This window comes from Salvelinus alpinus, chromosome 18 (genome assembly GCF_045679555.1).
Source record: "Salvelinus alpinus chromosome 18, SLU_Salpinus.1, whole genome shotgun sequence".
NCBI classification, from domain to species: Eukaryota; Metazoa; Chordata; class Actinopteri; order Salmoniformes; family Salmonidae; genus Salvelinus; species Salvelinus alpinus.
In genome coordinates, this window is record NC_092103.1 from 29,400,048 (window position 1) to 29,420,109 (window position 20,062).

The 20,062-nt window shown below is 43.1% G+C and overlaps 1 protein-coding gene and 1 pseudogene across 2 annotated transcripts; one reads left to right on the top strand and one right to left on the bottom strand.

Moving 5' to 3' along the window:
• The first annotated feature begins 1,447 nt into the window (after positions 1-1,447).
• On the top strand, positions 1,448-3,166 carry LOC139543433 (zinc finger CCHC domain-containing protein 9-like; annotated as a pseudogene).
• A 630-nt stretch (positions 3,167-3,796) lies between these two features.
• LOC139544138 (acetyl-coenzyme A thioesterase-like) lies at positions 3,797-16,542 on the bottom strand. 2 transcript variants are annotated; one of them, XM_071350926.1, is made up of 12 exons: positions 15,997-16,542; positions 15,234-15,303; positions 15,102-15,162; positions 14,755-14,998; positions 12,231-12,390; positions 11,925-12,044; positions 11,555-11,825; positions 10,718-10,801; positions 10,437-10,570; positions 10,229-10,357; positions 9,991-10,117; positions 3,797-4,234 (listed from the first exon to the last, which is right to left on the bottom strand). In XM_071350926.1, exons 1-12 carry the CDS (start codon positions 16,322-16,324, stop codon positions 4,094-4,096), a joined length of 1,869 nt encoding a protein of 622 aa, XP_071207027.1. In that variant the 5' UTR covers positions 16,325-16,542; the 3' UTR covers positions 3,797-4,093. The 2 variants fall into 2 exon arrangements, with proteins under 2 accessions (XP_071207027.1, XP_071207026.1); XM_071350925.1 differs by having other exon boundaries at positions 12,231-12,408; positions 15,997-16,536.
• Between the last annotated feature and the right edge of the window lie 3,520 nt (positions 16,543-20,062).

Consider the following 20,062-nt stretch of genomic DNA (forward strand, 5'->3'; position numbering starts at 1 on the left):
TACTCAATAGTCATACTTGAGTCAAAGTAAAGATACCTTAATAGACTCAAGTAAAAGTAACCCAGTGAATTACTACTTGAGTAAAAGTCTAAAAGTATCTGGTTTTAAAAGTTCTTAAAAACTTCTTGACGCTAGGAGGCAGAATTTTAATGTTTGGAAAAATAACGTTCCCAATGTAAATGGCCTATGTCTCAGGCCCAGATGCTAGAATATGCATATAATTGACAGATTAGGATAGAAAACACTCTATAGTTTCCAAAACTGTCAAAATATTGTCTGTGAGTATTACAGAACTAATTTTGCAGGAGAAAACCTGAGGAAATCCAACCCGGAAGTGCCTCTTATTTTGAAAAATCCCTGTTCCATTGCCTGCCTTTCCTTCATTTAAAGGGATATCAACCCGATTCCTTTTCCTATGGCTTCCTCAGGGTGTGAACAGTCTTTAGAAATAGTTTCAAGCTTTTATTCTGAAAAATGAGCGAGATTTATCAAATCGCGTCAGTGTCCTTGATTAGTTATTGTGCTCGAAAGTTGTAGCTCGACATTTTATTTCTGTCTTCTATTGAATAGTTTACCCTCCGGTTGAAATATTATCGATCATTTATGTTAAAAAAACCCTGAGGATTGATTATAAAAAACGTTTGACATGTTTCTACGAACTTTACGGATTCTATTTGGAATTTTCGTCTGCCTTCATGACCGGCACGAGCCTGTGGATTACTGAACATAACGCGCAAACCAAATGGAGATTTTTGGATATAAAAATCATCTTTATCGAAGAAAAGGAACATTTATTGTGTAACTGGGAGTCTCGTGAGTGCAAACATCCGAAGATCATCAAAGGTAAGCGATTCATTTTATTGCTTTTCTGACTTTCGTGACCAATCTACATTGCTGCTAGCTGTTCGTAATGTTTTGTCTAGTGATCGATAAACTCACACAAACGCTTGGATTGCTTTCGCTGTAAAGCATATTTTCAAAATCTGACATGACAGGTGGATTAACAACAAGCTAAGCTGTGTTTTGCTATATTGCACTTGTGATTTCATGAATATAAATATTTTTAGCAATTTTTTTGGGAATTTGGCGCTCTGCAATTCAGCGGTTGTTGATGACAAGTGTCCCGCTAAAGGGATCCGTGCGCCAAGAGTTAAGTACTTTACACTACCGTATACACGTACTGCGTTCCAGCTGTAAGCAAGTCGGAAATTTCAGGTACCTTGTTCCGACTAGCAAAGGAACGCAGCAATAGTTTATTCAAGGTACATTTATTCTGATCACATTATTCAACTAAATGTATCAGTTTCTGAAATGCTGTGAAATACATTCTGCTCCCAAAAAAAATCATAAATCACTGCCTTTGTTATTCTAGAGGGACATTTCTCTAATCTCTCTCATCTGTCTCTCCCTCATCTTTCTCTATTTGTGTACCCCAGGTGTTTGAGACATGACGCGATGGGCCAGAGCCAACAACTTCCACAAATACAAACCTGCTGAGGCCACACCCGGGAGCCAGCTTAGAACAGGAGGGAGAGGAGGTTGACACAGCTGTGGGAGGCAGGGGTGCTGAGGGTGCTGCAGCACCGCTTGAGAAATCAGAAATGAAAGTGGCAATATGTAACTTTTTGGGCGACCTGACCAAATTCACATAGAAATGTGAGTTAGAAATCTATCATTCTACTTGAACGCAAGTCTAAGAAGTGGTAGATCTGTTCTTTGTGTACTATTTCTATGCTTCCCGTTCTTAAGTTTTGTTTTTGCATATTTTACTTTAGGTTTTGTACACCAGCTTCAAACAGTTGAAAAAAAACAATATTTTTGGTTATGGAAAATATATTTCACAGTGGTTTAGATTGATTCTCTACACTATACTAGCTTATTTTGTCACAAACTGAAATTAGGCAAACTATCAGAATTTTAGCAACCAAGAAAGTTGTAGCGATTTCTGCATAGTGCAACTTTAAGAAAAATATATTATAAGAAAAATATTATTTCACAAAAGTAGTGCACTGGGCCTTTACTAGTCCTGTATTAGCGGACCGATATAGCCATCTGTAGCGCGGGCAAAAAGAAATCTAAACAGCACGTTCGAGTCCCAGTCGGGGCTACCCCAATAATTCACATTGGACTATAGGACATAGTGACACACAACCTCTCCTATCTCTTCATTCCTTCTTATCTCTCTCTCTCTCCCTCTCTGTCTCTCTGTCTCCCCTTCTCCATCTGTGTTTTAACTGTAGGAATCCTGGCTATGGATTGGCTGACTGTCCCAGAGGCAGACAGAGACAGGATATGGGAAGGGACATCTGCTACCGCTGTGGATCCACTGAACACGAGATCTAAAGCTGCCACGCTAAAATAGACCCAGCCCTGGATGTGTGCCTCAATAAGCTGTCGCACTATCGTATAAGAAGGAAAAAGAGAGAAGGGGGGGCTTAGGAAGGGAGAGATATTAGAGGGGGAGAGTATGTATCCATCAGTGTGTTGTTTGTTGTACCTATGTGTGAGTGTGTGTGTTGTCTGAGACGAATGGTAGAATCGTGTGCTGTTTTGTTGCGGCTCCTGACTCATTTGTGATCTCCCTCTCTCTGGTGAACGCCCATATGCCAAGAGTTTCATCTGTGGTAAGACTGGTCACATGTCCAGGTCCTGCCCAGACAACCCCAAAGGACTGTACACCGCAGGTGCAGTAGTCACACACACACACACACACACTCTCACAGTACTAAACTATGCAAATACATCAAACAGACAATCCATAACATTGTCTCTTCTCCTTATCTGTAGAAGGATGTTGTCTTGTGTGTGGTTCAGTAGAACACTTCCAGAAGTATTGTCCTGAGTACCAGGCTGCATGTTAGTAACATATTCTACAATATATTTCTCTCTGAATATCCCTCTCTTGTCAGCTCTATACAATATATTTCTATCTGTATGTCCTTCTTGTCTGTTCTATTTCATCTATTTCTATCGGAAAGTTCTGTACAGTTTCTGTCCTTAATGCACTCCAAGATGTTACTTGACTGACGTGTGTTTGTCCAATACTCCTGTAGCTAACCAAGTGACCTTGGGCTGGCTGTTCAATAACATGAGTGCTGACCATGAGGAAGTGCACGTGCCTGTGAAGAAACTCCTTCCCAAACAGGCCATGGTAGTGGTCTTCTGACCTGCCAATCAACCCAAAGGACTCACCAGATTGGACAGGACTGACTAGCACAGAGCAGATTGCACATCCCAGGACTAAACCCATGAAGGTCACTGTTCTCGCTCAGAGCTTTAAAAAAACAACATCCACAGATCCATAGTCAGAGGAAATTGATAGCTTCTCTTGAAAGAGTTCTGTGTTCTCACAACGTGGACTGTGTTTTTGGAATGTATATGATTCATATGGATGGGACTAGACTAGATTAGACTGGAGACTGTGGTGTGCTGTACACCAGCTAACAGGGGTGTGTTCAGTTCGATTAAACATTTGCTATGTTCCGTAATGGCTTGTACTGAACGACACATTTCCCCCAAACGTTCTTGAGCAGCCCGAGTAGTGCCTTGGTCTGATGTCACAGGAGAAGGAGAGGTGTGTTGGATCTATGTGAATGATATGATAAGTTCAACTGATATTATGAATTTATTTTGTATATGATGAATTTCCTTTTAATAAAGGAAGAGTTAAACAGTCCCTCTGTCCTCTCCTGTATCTAAAGATGTGTTTATGTCTGCTAGCCCTCTTTGTTATGTGTTTCCTGTTTAGTGTATTCTCTCTCTTCCATCCCCAGCTGTCAAAGAGAAAAATCTAAGGTAAAACATATAGATTTTATTTGTTATTTACACAATAGGTTTTATCATTATGAGTATCATTATGTTACTGTACATTACTCGCATCAACATCTGAAATATTTATAGAAGAATTCATGAAATAAGACCTACACAACATACATGAGCTAAATTTGCTCTGAATTGTTACATAAACATCACAAATACATTTTGGGTAACTATAAATGTAACACCTGTATTAGCAGCCATGGACATTTCTATATTGTTAGAATCTGTGCTGCTGTGTCAGATCACCATCACAGACTCATGCTTAGTGTGTGAGTCAGAAGAGGCTAGTGATGAGGTCTCTCTCCAGGAAGGTGGTACATGCGCTAGCCGTCTCCTCCATAGACTTGGACCAGCCTGCCAGGTTACCTGCTACATACGGCAAAACACCTGACGTCACCTGGTTGTAGTAACACACCTGGAACACAAAATAAGACATGCACACCTGGTGTTAACATTTTATGAATTGTGAGGTCTATGGAGGGCTAATGAAGACGTGATGAAAGCTAACAAGTTATTATACTGTGCTTATTAACCCTATAAGTCCCGAGACCTCAGCAAAAATCAGATTTCATTTAAATGACTTTCATTTATCTGCATGACTTTATATTTAGCCTCACAATGAATTGTTCCACCATTTCCTTTTCAGGAAACTAGGGCTACAAGTATAACCCAATTTGAAATAAACAGTTGCATTCATGAATTTTATTGAAAAATGTGAATAAAAAAAGATACGCCAAAGAAAAAAGAAAAAAGAATTTATAAGAATGCTGTAAGTACAGATGGTTTGCTCTGGGAAATTAATATCCAACTAGTGAGTGACAACTGTTTGGAGTTTGTGACAGCAACTATGTGAGCTTATTGCAGTATTATAGACACTAGGTGGTGAGGGTAGGTAGCAACATATCTGCCACGCTGATCTTCAACACTGGAGCCCCTCAGGTGTGCGTGCTCAGTCCCCTCCAGTACTCCCTGTTCATCCACGACTGCAAGGCCAGGCACGACTCCAACACCATCAGTAAGTTTGCAGACGACACAACAGTGGTAGGCCTGATCACCGACAACAACGAGACAGCCGAAAGGGAGGAGGTCAGAGACCTGGCCGGGTGGTGCCAGAATAACAACCTAACCCTCAGCGTAACCAAGACTAAGGAGATGATTGTGGACTACAGGAAAAGGAAGACCGAGCACACCCCCATTCTCATCGACGGGACTGTAGTGGAGCAGGTTGAGACCTTCAAGTTCCTTGCTCTCTTCAAGTTCCTTGGTGTCATCACCAACAAACTAGAATGGTCCAAACACACCAAGACAGTCGTGAAGAGGGCACGACAAAGCCTATTCCCCCTGAGGAAACTAAAAAGATTTGGCATGAGTCCTCAGATCCTCAAAGGTTCTACAGCTGCAACATCGAGAGCATCCTGACTGGTTACTTCACTGCCTGGTACGGGAATTGCTCGACCTCCGACCGCAAGGCACTACAGAGGGTAGTGCGTACGGCCCAGTACATCACTGGGGCTAAGCTGCCTGCCATCCAGGACCTCTACACCAGGCGGTGTCAGAGGAAGGCCCTAAAAATTGTCAAAGACCCCAGTCACCCCAGTCATAGACTGTTCTCTCTACTACCGCATGGCAAGCGGTACCAGAGTGCCAAGTCTAGGACAAAAAGGCTTCCCAACAGTTTTTACCCCCAAGCCATAAGACTCCTGAACAGGTAATCAAATGGCTACCCGGACTACCCGGAATTTGATCATATTACTCCAGTGCTAGCCTCCCTACACTGGCTTCCTGTTAAGGCAAGGGCTGATTTCTAACTTCAAGATATTAGCTGATGTACGAAGGGCTATATAAAATAAACCTTGATTTCAAGGTTTTACTGTTAACCTATAAAGCGTTACATGGGCTTGCTCCTACCTATCTTTCCGAGTTGGTCCTGCCGTACATACCTACACGTACGCTACGGTCACAAGACGCAGGCCTCCTAATTGTCCCTAGAATTTCTAAGCAAACAGCGGGAGGCAGGGCTTTCTCCTATAGATCTCCATTTTTATGGAATAGTCTGCCTACCCATGTGAGAGACGCTCACTCGGTCTCAACTTTTAAGTCTTTACTGAAGACTTATCTCTTCAGTAGGTCATATGATTGAGTGTAGTCTGGCCCAAGAGTGTGAAGGTGAACGGAAAGGCTCTGGAGCAACGAACCGCCCTTGCTGTCTCTGCCTGGCCGGTTCCCCTCTCTCCACTGGGATTCTCTGCCCCTAACCCTATTACAGGGGCTGAGTCACTGGCTTACTGGTGCTCTTTCATGCCGTCCCTAGGAGGGGTGCGTCACTTGAGTGGGTTGAGTTACTGACGTGATCTTCCTGTCTGGGTTGGCGCCCCCCCTTGGTTTGTGCTGTGGTGGAGATCTTTGTGGGCTATACTCGGCCTTGTCTCAGGATTGTAAGTTGGTGGTTGAAGATATCCCTCTAGTGGTGTGGGGGCTGTGCTTTGGCAGAGTGGGTGGGGTTATATCCTTCCTGTTTGGCCCTGTCCGGGGGTATCATCGGATGGGGCCACAGTGTCTCCTGACCCCTCCTGTCTCAGCCTCCAGTATTTATGCTGCAGTAGTTTATGTGTCGGGGGGCTAGGGTCAGTTGGTTATACCTGGAGTACTTCTCCTATCTTATCCAGTGTCCTGTGTGAATTTAAGTATGCTCTCTCTAATTCTCTCGTTCTCTCTTTCTTTCTCTCTCTCGGAGAACCTGAGCCCTAGGACCATACGTCACGACAAACCGGGCATGATGACTCCTTGCTGTCCCCAGTCCACCTGGCCTTGCTGCTGTTCCAGTTTCAAATGTTCTGCCTGCTGTTATGGAACCCCTACCTGTTCAACTCTTAATGATCGGCTATGAAAAGCCAACTGACTTTTATTCCTGATTATTATTTGACCATGCTTGTCATTTATGAACATTTTGAAAATCTTGGCTCTCTCTAATTCTCTCCTTCTCTCTTTCTTTCTCTCTCTCGGAGGACCGGAGCCCTAGGACCATACGTCAGGACTACCGGGCATGATGACTCCTTGCTGTCCCCAGTCCGCCTGGCCCTGCTGCTATTCCAGTTTCAACTGTTCTGCCTGCGGTTATGGAACCCCTACCTGTCCCAGACCTGCTGTTTTCAATTCTTAATGATCGGCTATGAAAAGCCAACTGACATTTATTCCTGATTATTATTTGACCATGCTTGTCATTTATGAACATTTTGAAAATCTTGGCTCTCTCTAATTCTCTCCTTCTCTCTCTCTTTCTCTCTCTCGGAGGACCTGAGCCCTGGGACCGTGCGTCGGGGCTGCCGGGCGTGATGGCTCCTTGCTGTCCCCAGTCCACCTGGCCTTGCTGCTATTCCAGTTTCAGCTGTTCTGCCTGCGGTTATGGAACCGCCACCTGTCCCGGACCTGCTATTTTTCAACTCTTGATGATCGGCTATGAAAAGCCAACTGAAAATTATTCATGATTATTATTTGACCATGCTTGTCACTTATGAACATTTTGAACATCTTGGCATAGTTCTGTTATAATCTCCACCCAGCACAGCCAGAAGAGGACTGGCCACCCCTCATAGCCTGGTTCCTCTCTAGGTTTCTTCCTAGGTTTTGGCCTTTCTAGGGAGTTTTTCCTAGCCACCGTGCTTCTACACCTGCATTGCTTGCTGTTTGGGGTTTTAGGCTGGGTGTCTGTACAGCACTTCGAGATATTAGCTGATGTACGAAGGGTTATATAAAATAAACTTGATTTGATTTGATTTGATTTGCATTGTGTGCCCCCCCTCAACCCCTCTTTTACGCTGCTGCTACTCTCTGTTTATCATATATGCATAGTCACTTTAACTATACATTCATGTAAATACTACCTCAAATTGGCCCGACCAACCAGTGCCCCCGCACATTGGCTAACCGGGTTATCTGCATTATGTCCCACCACCCGCCACCCCCTCTTTTACGCTTCTGCTACTCTCTCTTTATCATATATGCATAGTCACTTTAACCATATCTACATGTACATACTACCTCAATCAGCCCGACTAACCGGTGCCTGTATATAGCCTCGCTACTGTTATAGCCTCCCTACTGTATATAGCCTCACTACTGTTATTTTTCACTGTCTTTTTATTTCTTTACTTACCTATTGTTCACCTAATACCTTTTTTGCACTGTTGGTTAGAGCCTGTAAGTAAGCATTTCACTGTAAGGTATACACCTGTTGTATTCGGCGCACGTGACAAATAAACGTTGATTTTATTTGATATGTCCTCGGATTTCCTATGATCTTCTACGTAGAGGAACCCCTTACCTTCTAATGACTCTTGTGTGGCTTCTGAGAGTCATAGAGCAAAACATGTGTGATCTCGAGGGAGTCTCAGGTTTTCATAGATAGCTTTTAATAGTTTGTAGCGCAAACCACTCGGACTCTACAGACGTTTTTGTAAAATGTCCTGGCCCCTTCGGAATCCGCCCTTGTCTCACAAACACCTCTCTAACTCAGCCTCCGTTAATCACACAGACTAGTAGTTGGTACCTATGGATGCAGAAAAAAATTGACAAATCCAACCCAGAAGTCTGTAGCTCAAACACACAATGTTTTAAAGGGGTTAGAAGTCCAAAATGTGCCGGTGTCAGGGTTGGGACTGTAGGAGGTAATGGCCTCTGCCGTGTATGCGTGCGTGTTAGTGATGTGCAGTTCGCCAACAACTCTTTTTACTGAATCGAGAGTCCTGATTCGTTTTTCTGAGTAACACGTTCATTATAGTAATTTGTTTGACCTGCTGGCCGTAGTAATTTGTTTGACCTGCTGGCCGTAGTAATTTGTTTGACCTGCTGGCCGTAGTAATTTGTTTGACGTGCTGGCCGTAGTAATTTGTTTGACCTGCTGGCCGTAGTAATTTGTTTGACCTGCTGGCCGTAGTAATTTGTTTGACCTGCTGGCCGTAGTAATTTGTTTGACGTGCTGGCCGTAGTAATTTGTTTGACCTGCTGGCCGTAGTAATTTGTTTGACCTGCTGGCCGTAGTAATTTGTTTGACCTGCTGGCCGTAGTAATTTGTTTGACCTGCTGGCCGTAGTAATTTGTTTGACCTGCTGGCCGTAGTAATTTGTTTGACGTGCTGGCCGTAGTAATTTGTTTGACCTGCTGGCCGTAGTAATTTGTTTGACCTGCTGGCCGTAGTAATTTGTTTGACCTGCTGGCCGTAGTAATTTGTTTGACGTGCTGGCCGTAGTAATTTGTTTGACCTGCTGGCCGTAGTAATTTGTTTGACCTGCTGGCCGTAGTAATTTGTTTGACCTGCTGGCCGTAGTAATTTGTTTGACCTGCTGGCTGCAATGAATTCTACAGCAGGATTGATAAGCGCTCCTCCAGCTCAGTGGCTCTGGAGACGTGCTCTCACCAACAACTGTCTGACACATATGCACGTAGGACAATAGGCCATGCTGCAGGTAGCATAGAGAAGAAAAATACATGTTTAGAACTGATAATTGATCTCATGGTGCAAATATGAATGCAATTAATTGATTATGGAATGTTATGATGGACACAGCTTTGTCGAAGCGAAACATACACAGCCTCTGCTCAACAAACTCGAACTGGAGATTGAATCGTTTGGGGGGGCTTCTGCAGTTCGCAAACGATATTGTGCTTATCACCCTCACAGCAGTCAAGCAGTTGCACGACACCAAGAATCATTCACAATCTAGTCCTGTTGTGGCCACAACTAGACCTCGTTTCAAAGGAATCAAGGAATAATCGTATATGTATGACTAGCAAAATATTGCAAGACTGTCACAAATGACAGCGCCAATAAGCCTTTTCTGGTGACTGAGATGTGACTGAGAGGCTTGTAGACTCATGACTCGAGGTTTCAGTTCATCGTTCGCCGGTAGGGGCTCTTGCATGCACTGGGTCTTACTGAATCAAATGAACAAAATGAGTTTAAAGATTTGTTCTTTTAACTGAAAGACTCAAAAAGATCAAAGTCAGTAAAATGAGCCAAACTTCCCATCACTAGATAGGAATAGACCTTGACGAGAAGGTAGTGTGTGTCAACTAGGCAAATGAGAAAGCCAAAACAAAATCATACAAAGCAAGACTACACGGAGGTCCACGGGAGTGTCGTAGGCAGTCAGTGTGTAGGTGTGTCTGCCTCACCTTGCAGCTGTTGAGTCCCAGACTGTGGATGAGGAAACCGGCACACTTGGCCTCGCTACGGAGGAAACCCTCCACAGGGGGAACTGTTGTCACAGTTACAGACCTCAGGGCCACCACATAGGGGTCACTGTAGAAGAAACACACATATAGTTACAGAAATCAGAATGATCACATAACCATCATCACTGTGGAAGACAGGAACACACACACACAAACATTATTCTGAAGGAAACCTTACCCGTCTTTGCAGGGCTGCCTCTTTGATAGCAGGAACAGAAAGTCGCGGCTCTTGCCTCCATTGATGGGGGGGCATTTAATGTGATATACTGTCTCTTCCTCATCCGCCCTCTCCACCTCCTCACAGCTCCTACAGAAAGAAGGGGGTGTGAGAGGTTAAAGGTTTAGTTAGTTTAATGAACATAAAGCTCTGTGTCGGTCATACTTACAGGTAGTGTTTGTCCCAAAGAGGTCGCAGCGTGAGGTCAGCCAGTAATGTGAATGCATGGAGGGCAGAGGTCATGACCTCCATCTGAACTTGGACACAAAGCAGCTCCACCTCCTCATGGACATACACAGCGACCTGGATACACAAACATACAACAGTAAGTTGTAAGGTAAGTAAGGACAACGTAAAAGCAAAATGGTGTCCAACTCCAAAAAGGACAGAGAATCTCCTTTACAAAATTGCCATAAATTGCCTCCGTTCAAGCATTTGTGTGTTTCTTACTCTGTCACTGATGCTGCTGGCTTCCCAGTCTTGTTTCCCAGCCAGTACAGTCAAAGCTGCTACGTTGTTATAGCCCAGATACACCTGCAGGGGGCGATAGGAGAGAGAGACAGTCAGCTGAGAAATAATGAGTGTACCTCAGCTTCAACCAACTTGTCATCTGGCATGGCAGCTGTGGTAGAAAAAGTTCTCAGTTGTCATACTTGAGTAGAGGTAAAGATACCTTAATAGAAAATGAAAAGTGAAAGTCACCCAGTAAAATACTACTTGAGAAAAAGTCTAAAGGTATTTGGTTTTAAATATACGTAAGTATCAAAAGTAAAAGTATAAATGATTTCAAATTCCTTATACTGAGCAAACCAGGGTAATTTACAGATAGCCAGCGGCACACTCCAACATCCTTTACAAACAAAGCATTTGTGTTCAGTGAGTATGCCAGATCAGAGGCAGTAGGGATGACCAGGGATGTTCCCTTGATAAGTGTGCGAATTCAACCATTAATTCACTATCACTTTTAAAATACAATAATCCTGTCCTGCTCAGCATTCAAAATGTAACGAGTACTTTTGGGTGTTAGGAAAAATGTATGGAGTAAAAAGTACATTACTTTCTTTAGGAATGTAGTGAAGTAAAAGTAGTCAAAAATATAAATAGTCGTGTCAAGTACAAATACGCCCCAAAAATACTTAAGTAAAAATACTTTAAAGTACTACTTAAGTACTTTACACCACTGCATGGCAGCAATGTGGTTGAATGCAAGAACAGTCAGGTAACAAGGCTAGCTTAGCTAGAACAATGGGTGCTGGAAGTGTCATGTTCATTACATGGTTGTAGTACCTGATTGCTTTTATCCCAGGGGACAGAGAGAGGAGCCTCCTCCTTACAGGACAGGATGTGCTTTCTAGCCATGCGTATTCTCTTCCTGACAATGGCAGACAGATATCTCCTCTCCCCGTCCTGGGTGGTGTATGTGACTTGGGGGAAGGCAGGTACGTCACCAGGTGTGTTAGCCAGCTGGTAGATGAGGAAGGCACTGTTGATGTGACGCGGTTTGTTCGTGGTCCACTCCTCACAGTTATAGGCCTCCACTCGGACACCTACCTCGATACTATACACACAGGCGCACACACATTTTAAATACTGTGCTAATTACATTTCCATAGGATCCCATTATCTGAAAGGTAAGACAGATGACTAGACATGTTACCTGTTGTTAAATGTGTTGTTGACCACAGCCTTAAAGACCAGTCTGTCTCCTACAGAGGATGGACCTCTGAAGCGGAACATGTCTACAGACCTCAGAGAGGGGAAGCAGCCACACAGACGACTGGAGAGAGAGAGACAGAGAGGGTTAGTTGAGTGTGTGTGCATGTGTGAGTGTGTGAGTGTGAGTGTGAGTGTGAGTGTGAGTGTGTGTGTGTGTGTGTGTGTGTGTGTGTGTGTGTGTGTGTGTGTGTGTGTGTGTGTGTGTGTGTGTGTGTGTGTGTGTGTGTGTGTGTGTGTGTGTGTCTACCTGGCTGCCACTGTGGCTGCGTTCTCCATCCAGGCCATGATCTGTCCTCCGAAGGTGTTGCCATGGTGATTAGCATGTGGAGGCAGTACCAGCTCGATGCTCTCTACACGCGTGAACTCTGTGGACACAGCAGACAGCGGGTCTCTCCTGCTACACACACCTGGAGAGGAATAGTTACCTGATGTGGAGGTACAGGTACAGACATGGGGATTAAAAAGAGATGCAATGACACGTCTAGTACAACTAATCACCAATTCAGCAATAGCCCCCAGACAGACATGTAAGTTGTTTCATCATGTGGCTCTTACAGAGAGCATTACACATAGATAACCCACTGGGCACACTGCGTCATTTCAACGTGGATAATTGGGTAATATTTGGTTGAGACGTTGATCAATGAGTTTACAACCTATATTCACCCACTCAAAAAGACAGCCAAAGGTTGGTTGAATTTCCAAATGTGTTATCACCACATTTTCAACCATTTAAAAGCACAGCAAAGTTCAATTGGGAATAAAATGTCAGATATTTAGTTTATTTATTCAACAGATTAATGTGATATCACTGTACTTCATCTAATAGCAGAACCAAATGACCTGGATTCCAGTTGAGATTACATTAAAAGTACATCATGGTGCAAGTGATCATGCTGTTTGAGATATTGCGCAGATTATAACAGCAATTGTGAAGATCTCCACAGACCCGCTATCTTAAACTTGCATGATTTATATTATTACATAAGAAGATATGTATAGTCATAGTAACCTCAAAATGTGGCCATGGATGTGTTACGCATTTTAAGGTTGAATGTTACATAACTTTAGGCTATTTGCCCTTTTACAAAAGTTGTATTGATTTGTGTTTGGTTGACAACGCAACCAAATATCAACATTAAAAAGACATATCTACTGCTTGGATAGTTCCATCTGAGCCACTGTTATGTTTGGTTGAGTTGGAGACATTAATCTAATATAACATGTGTTAACTTATCAACAAGTTAACACACTATTTATTGTATTTTAAAAGTGATTGTGAATTATGTTTGGTTGTCAACACATAACGTCTGCTTGGATAGTTCCATCTGAGCCACTGACTTAGTCTGGCTTTAATTCCAGTTTGTCTACAAATTAATAATTAATATGTTGGAGTCACATCTCCATCTCAACCAAAAATCTAAGTTACAGAATGGGACTAAATCAAATCAAACTCTTAATGAACTTCAAATATAGTTTGATTTGATTTAGTCCTATTCTCTAACTTTGATTTTTGTTGATATGTTGATATATGGTTGCGTTGACAATAAAACACAATTCAATATCACTACATTTTAAATCAAGCTTGAAACCCTAGGCCTATTGTATTGTCTATTTTTAGTTGATTACTGGGTTCAATCAAACAATTCCTGTTGATGTCTTTGTAAATGCTATATAGGCTTAAATAGCATCATTGATGATTGATAAAGTATGGTCACATTTCATTTGCTCTGTTGAACCTGCCCTTTGGAATGACTTTGATGGTAACAGTGAATCTATTTTGTTTTTAAGTGGAGATCTTTCGACAATCATTCTCACGATAGCACATTGGTAACAGATATAACAGCTGGGCTTAGTTAATACCTTGGATGTGAGACCAACATGTAGCTGTAGATAGATACATTTTCCAGTAGGAGGTGCTGCCCAGCCTATAGTTTTTGTCTGGATAGTGGATATAACTTAGAAAATCTGACATTGTTTTAAAAGTACAATTTATACAAGGTTTTTGTATTTTGAAATGTGGTTACCATGATGTCATAATACTGTGGTTGAAATTTCACTCTAACAACATCAGTTTACATTGATTAGTGTTTTTAGAAACACTTTTCTTCCCCACGTGGTTTTCACGTCAAAACACATTGAAAAATTACGTTGAAACAACGTTGATTCAACCAGTTTGTGCCCAGTGGATCTGAAAGGAAAAAAAGATGTTGGCTCTTCTCTTTGTGTTGGTGTGTATGTGAGTGTGGATGTCTTTCTCTGTCCTCTTGCTGACTCTTCGCCCTTTCCATCAGAGCATTGTATCAAACAAACTCTCTCTATCTCTCCTCTTTCTCAGCTACAAAGGTATTTATTTGTTTATATTTGCCCATTGAAAATGAGTTCATGGGGCAATTATAGTTCCTCTCAGAACAAGATAACCTAAGTCAAGATAACGATATAATATCCCAGGCTGACACACACACACACACACACACACACACACACACACACACACACACACACACACACACACACACACACACACACACACACACACACACACACACACACACACACACACACACACACACACACACACACACACACACACACACACACACACACACACACACACACACACACACACACACACACACACACACACACACACACAGATGTGAGAGAGGAGCGAGAGAGAGAGGGTTAGAGAGAGAGAGATCTAGAAAGAGAGAGAGAAATACAGAGAGAGAGGTCTAGAGAAAGAGAGCGAGATAGACAGAGAGACTGACCGTTGGCTAGTGTGTGGTAGTCTTGTAGCAGGGTACTAAAGGTCTGTTCATTGTAAAGGCGAAGTCTTCGTCTCTCTGAGGCCAGGGAATGCTGCAGCTCCTCCTCTGCAGAACACAGATCCTCCACTGGCCGCAACAACACCTTCTGTGGTCCCGCTGGCTTTCCAACAAAGGTGGAGTAGGCCACACATACCAACCTCTCCACATGTTCCCTCACATCCTGCACTGACACACGGATTCCAACCTACACACACACAATTGTTATATTATACATTAAAATATATATAATACTTGTACATGCATGCGTAAGTGTGTGTGTGTGTGCGTGTGCATGTGTGTAGTCTTACCTCCATGCTAGTGGTGAACGCTCTGTTGACTTTAGACTTGATGGTGATCACCTGACCAACCCTGCAAACAACATTAGAAATATTAAAAACGTTATATGCATTTGATTGATTGACTGATTGATTGACGCGTACCTTCCAGTCTCCTCAAACTGGATGTCATCCATGGATAGTGTCACACATGCCATCCCAGCATGACGCTCAGCTAAGGGACACACACACACACAAAGTTATCTCACATTGTTAATCTTTATATTTACAGTATCTATGTTTCATCTCTCCAACTGTGGCCCGAACTACAATTACAGTGACATGCCAATCCTTAACATCCTCATGGGGGATAACACAAATCTCTTATTATGTGTTATTGTGCGTGCGTGCGCACACACACACACACACACACACACACACACACACACACACACACACACACACACACACACACACACACACACACACACACACACACACACACACACACACACACACACACACACACACACACACACACACACACACACACACACACACGTAGGGGAATGTTAGTAGGTGAGGGGTCAGTGCACTGCTGTTACCCTGTCTGTCCACCAATGGCCACTGAAGGTCAGCTCTGTCACACACACCCTACTTGTGTAACTGAGGTGGTGTGTGTGGGGGTGTGTGTGTGAGGTGGCAGATACTACCCCTGACATCTAATCAGTTTCTATTCCTGAACTCTAACACTGTTCCTAGTCTCTATATTGTTAACATTTGCTCAGCATTTACACCAGAGGAAACTCTCCACCTGATATTTAGATACAGATGGGAATAGCAGTGTAAAGTTTCCATGAACTTTACATCGTCTACTTTTCTGTCTTCTTTGCATGGAAACACACACACACACACACACAATACTGACCAGCGAGGCAGGCGATTGTGTCCATCCATTTGAGTAGCTGCCCAGCACTCAGGTCTCCTTGGTGATCTGCATGGCATGGCTGTATAGACTGACACATCTGGACTTCCATAGGAGCAGGGGTTTGCACACGACATGAACCCAGGAGAGGAGCAGCCTGAGCACACCGATGCCTCTGGATCTCTTGGTCCTTATGGGGCTCCACAGGGCATGACCCCCGGTGTACACCCAGGCTCGGAGCATATTGAGTGGGCACAGGGACAGGCCCCTTCAGATCCTGGAGGTAGTGGTTGTCCAGAGTGAAGCCATTCTGGAGGCTTTGGGTCATCATGACCCTGTTGCTTCTCTGAGTAAGTGTAGAGAAAATCAGTATACCAGCCTATCTGAGTCCCTGAGTGAGAGCAAGTGAGTGAGATGGCAGTGTAACACCACTCTGTCCCTCCCTCCTTCCCTCTCTCCGTCTGTAAATCTTATCTGTGGTAAATCTTATCTGCGGCTCTAAGCCCTATGACGTAAACACACACCGTTACACACTGTGGCAATGAGTTTCAATCATAGTTCTCGCTCAATTTGATGACACACTCCGACTTTGGGGGGTCTGGCAAGGGAGATGGAAAACTGGACAGGAAACTGTCACCAAACAGCGCTAAACTCAGTCATATGATATGACACACAATCCTCTACATTCCTGAGACTTGGCTGGTACACAGACGTGCGTGCGCACACACATACCTAACACACACTAGAGATGGACTCTGACAGCCCGGTGTGCTGATAGTACTCGTGACCCCAGAATAGACCAATAATATCTATCTGCAGACTGCAGTAACTACAAGGGATGATTATAGCCTACCTTATCATGGAGTTTTAGGAGAAACAGAGAAAATTAAATCACACAGCTTGTTTTTTATTTTTTACATACAACTTCGGATGCTAGCTAGCAAGCAGACCTTGAAGATAGACCAAAGTATCAGCTATCACACCATGTAAAGGAACAACCTCCACATTTCTCTCATAAAATGCAACTAACTGGATTTATGTCAACTCCGTCAGACACACTCCGTCAGACACACTCCGTCAGACACACTCCGTCAGACACACTCCATCAGACACACTCCGTCAGAATTGTACAATTCTTGTTCAACAAGTGTTTAAATGCCTTGATTATTTAATTCTAAAATTTGATTATTCAAAAGGGGTCCTTACGGTATGGCTGACCCTGCTCATTTCTGATTAATTTAGGGTTATAGGCAAATCTGATGGAGTTAACCAAATCTCCCAACACATCTTTTAGGAATCAACATTTGGAGAGAAATATTATTTAAAGTCAAATGGGGCTATTGCAAGAAACTACATATGATCATTTTTCTGTTCATATCCATTATTGACAGGTTTTAGAATTTTAAACCCTTTTTGGGAGAGTTAGAAATTGGTATCCTTTGCTCCGGACAAGGGTATTTCCATGCACAGAGCCAACATGGAAATGAATAATATCACCAGTATTTTGAGAATATCCCCCAAAAATATTTTCCCTCATAGATTCCCCTAAATTAAAATGTTAAGCTCAAATAATGCAACAAGATATGTATATTTTTCAACTATAAACATTTTTCCCTGTCGGAAAAGGATTGTCCCAGCTTTCAAGAATCGCTGATCTAATTTCCTATTGGAAGATATCTTTGTAAGTGGTGTTTTCTTCATTCATACAGACTTTTTATTCAAATTTGAAACATTTATTAGCAGAGACCCTGTGATATGGAGTGTCATTCTAACTTGTAGGGGACATGGGGCCATCAGTTGGACATTGCTTACTGAGAATTATTAAATCACTATATATACAAAGGTGGACACCCCTTCAAATGAGTTAATTCGGCTTTTTCAGCCACATCCGTTGCTGACAGGTGTATAAAATCTAGCACACAGCCATGCAATCTCTATAGGTAAACAGTGTAGAATGGCCTTACTGAAGAGCTCAGTGACTTTCAACGTGGCACTGTCATAGGATGCCACCTTTCCAAGAAGTCAGTTTGTCAAATTTCTGCCCTGCTAGAGCTGCCCCAGTCAACGGTCAGTGCTGTTAATTTGAAGTGGAAATGTCTAGTAGCAGCAACGCGTAGTGGTAGGCGACATAAGGTCACAGAACGGGACCGCTGACTGCTGAAGTGTGTCTGTCCTCGTTTGCAACACTCACTCCCGAGTTCCAAACTGCCTCTGGAAGCAACATCAGCACAATAACTGTTCTTGGGGAGTGACCGAGCAGCCGCATACAAGCCTAAGATCACCATGTGCAATGCCAAGCGTCGGCTGGAGTGGTGTAAAGCTCGCTGCCAATGGACTCTGGAACAGTGGAAATGTGTTCTCTGGAGTGATGAATCACGCTTCACCATCTGGCAGTCTGATGGACAAATCTGGGTTTGGCGGATGCCAGGAGAACGCGACCTGCCCCAATGCATAGTGACAACTGTAAAGTCTGGTGGAGGAGGAATAATGATCTGGGGCTGTTTTTCATGGTTCCGGCAAGGCCCCTTAGTTCCAGTGAAGGGAAATCTTAACGCTACAGCATAAAATGACATTGTAGACGATTCTGTGCTTCCAACTTTGTGGCAACAGTTTGGGGAAGGCCCTTTACTGTTTCAGCATGACAATGCCCCTGTGCACAAAGTGAGGTCCATACAGAAATGGTTTGTCGAGATTGGTATGGAAGAAATTGCCTGGCCTGCACAGAGCCCTGACCTCAACCCCACCGAACACCTTTGGGATGAATTGGAACGCTGACTGCGAGCCAGGGCTAATCGCCCAACATCAGTGCCCGACCACACTAATGCTTAGCAATGTTCCAACATCTAGTGGAAAGCCTTGCCAGAAGAGTGGCTGATATGGTCATGTAGTGTATCTTCAATCTACTGTTTGGTCAGGAACTGGGTCAAGTGGGCAGGTTACCGCACTGTGCACACACTGGTTGAATCAAAATTGTTTCCAAGTCATTTACAGTGAAATGACGTTGAAACAACGTGGACTAGATGTTGAATAGAGTATGTGCCCAGCGAAACAAAAGGTGCTCTTCGCTCTCATCCAGGCCCCTGATCAAGATAGCAATAAAACAAACACTAGCTGTGGAATGACAAACTCTGTGTTGTTAAATTATCTAGGCAAATCAATACATGAAGGAATTAAATTAATTCCCTCATCCTGAAAGATAAATTAGTGAAACCATCTGTTGGGGACATTATCTTGAAACTCCGTCAGTATAGGAGAAGGGGCACGGTGTAACCTCCAAATCTGATTGGCTGTTGTCTCATTCCCCCTCCGCAAACGAGATCCCGGAGCCTTGGTAAGAAACGTGTTTTGTTTTGAGAGTGCTCTTTTAGTTTGTTAAACTTCCTCAGAAACATTGAAAACCTTGAACAGAATGGGCCTATTGCAAACATCGATGACTACCAGGTTATCGCCAGCTGATCTCTCCTTAATAAACAAATCACATAAAATCACCCGCACAGCTGATGTCATTTGCAACCTTTATTGTTGGCCATCATATTACCGTTCCCTAAAGCTGATGTCTGTGTTAACTTTTAAGTTCTGCTTTCAACCAAAATCTCTGTTATAAAATCTCTGTTGTTTGCCCCTCCCACAGCAGATCACTTGATGTCGCTTCGGTGTCAAACAAGCTTGAAAGCAGACCGATATTGCCTTCTCACTTCCAGGATTGTTGAACGTTGGTCAAATATTTTAAGGTTTACAATCTAGCTAGTTAGCTACATCAATGTAGAACCGCAATATTGCGACAAGAATACACAAAGCATGCATGCTAGCTAGCTACACTGAACAAAAATATAAATGCAATATGTAAAGTGTTGGTCCCAGGTTTCATGAGCTGAAATAAAACAAACCAGAAAGTTTGAACAAAAATATTATTTCTCTCAAATTTTGTGCACAAATGTGTTTCCAGCCCTGTTAGTGAGCATTTCTCCCTTTCCAAGATAATGTATCCACCTGACAGGTGTGGCATATCAAGGAGCTGATTAAACAGCATGATCATTACACAGGTGCACCTTGTGCTGCGGACAATAAA

Coding starts and splice junctions, on each gene's coding strand:
- LOC139544138 (XM_071350925.1), bottom strand. CDS start 16,324: ATGATGACCCAAAGCCTCCAGAATGGCTTCACTCTGGACAACCACTAC. Junction 14,999..15,101: donor CGTTCACCACTAGCATGGAG/GTAAGACTACAC, acceptor GTGTGTGTGTAG/GTTGGAATCCGTGTGTCAGT. Junction 4,235..9,990: donor TGGGACTCAACAGCTGCAAG/GTGAGGCAGACA, acceptor TTTGTGTTCCAG/GTGTGTTACTACAACCAGGT.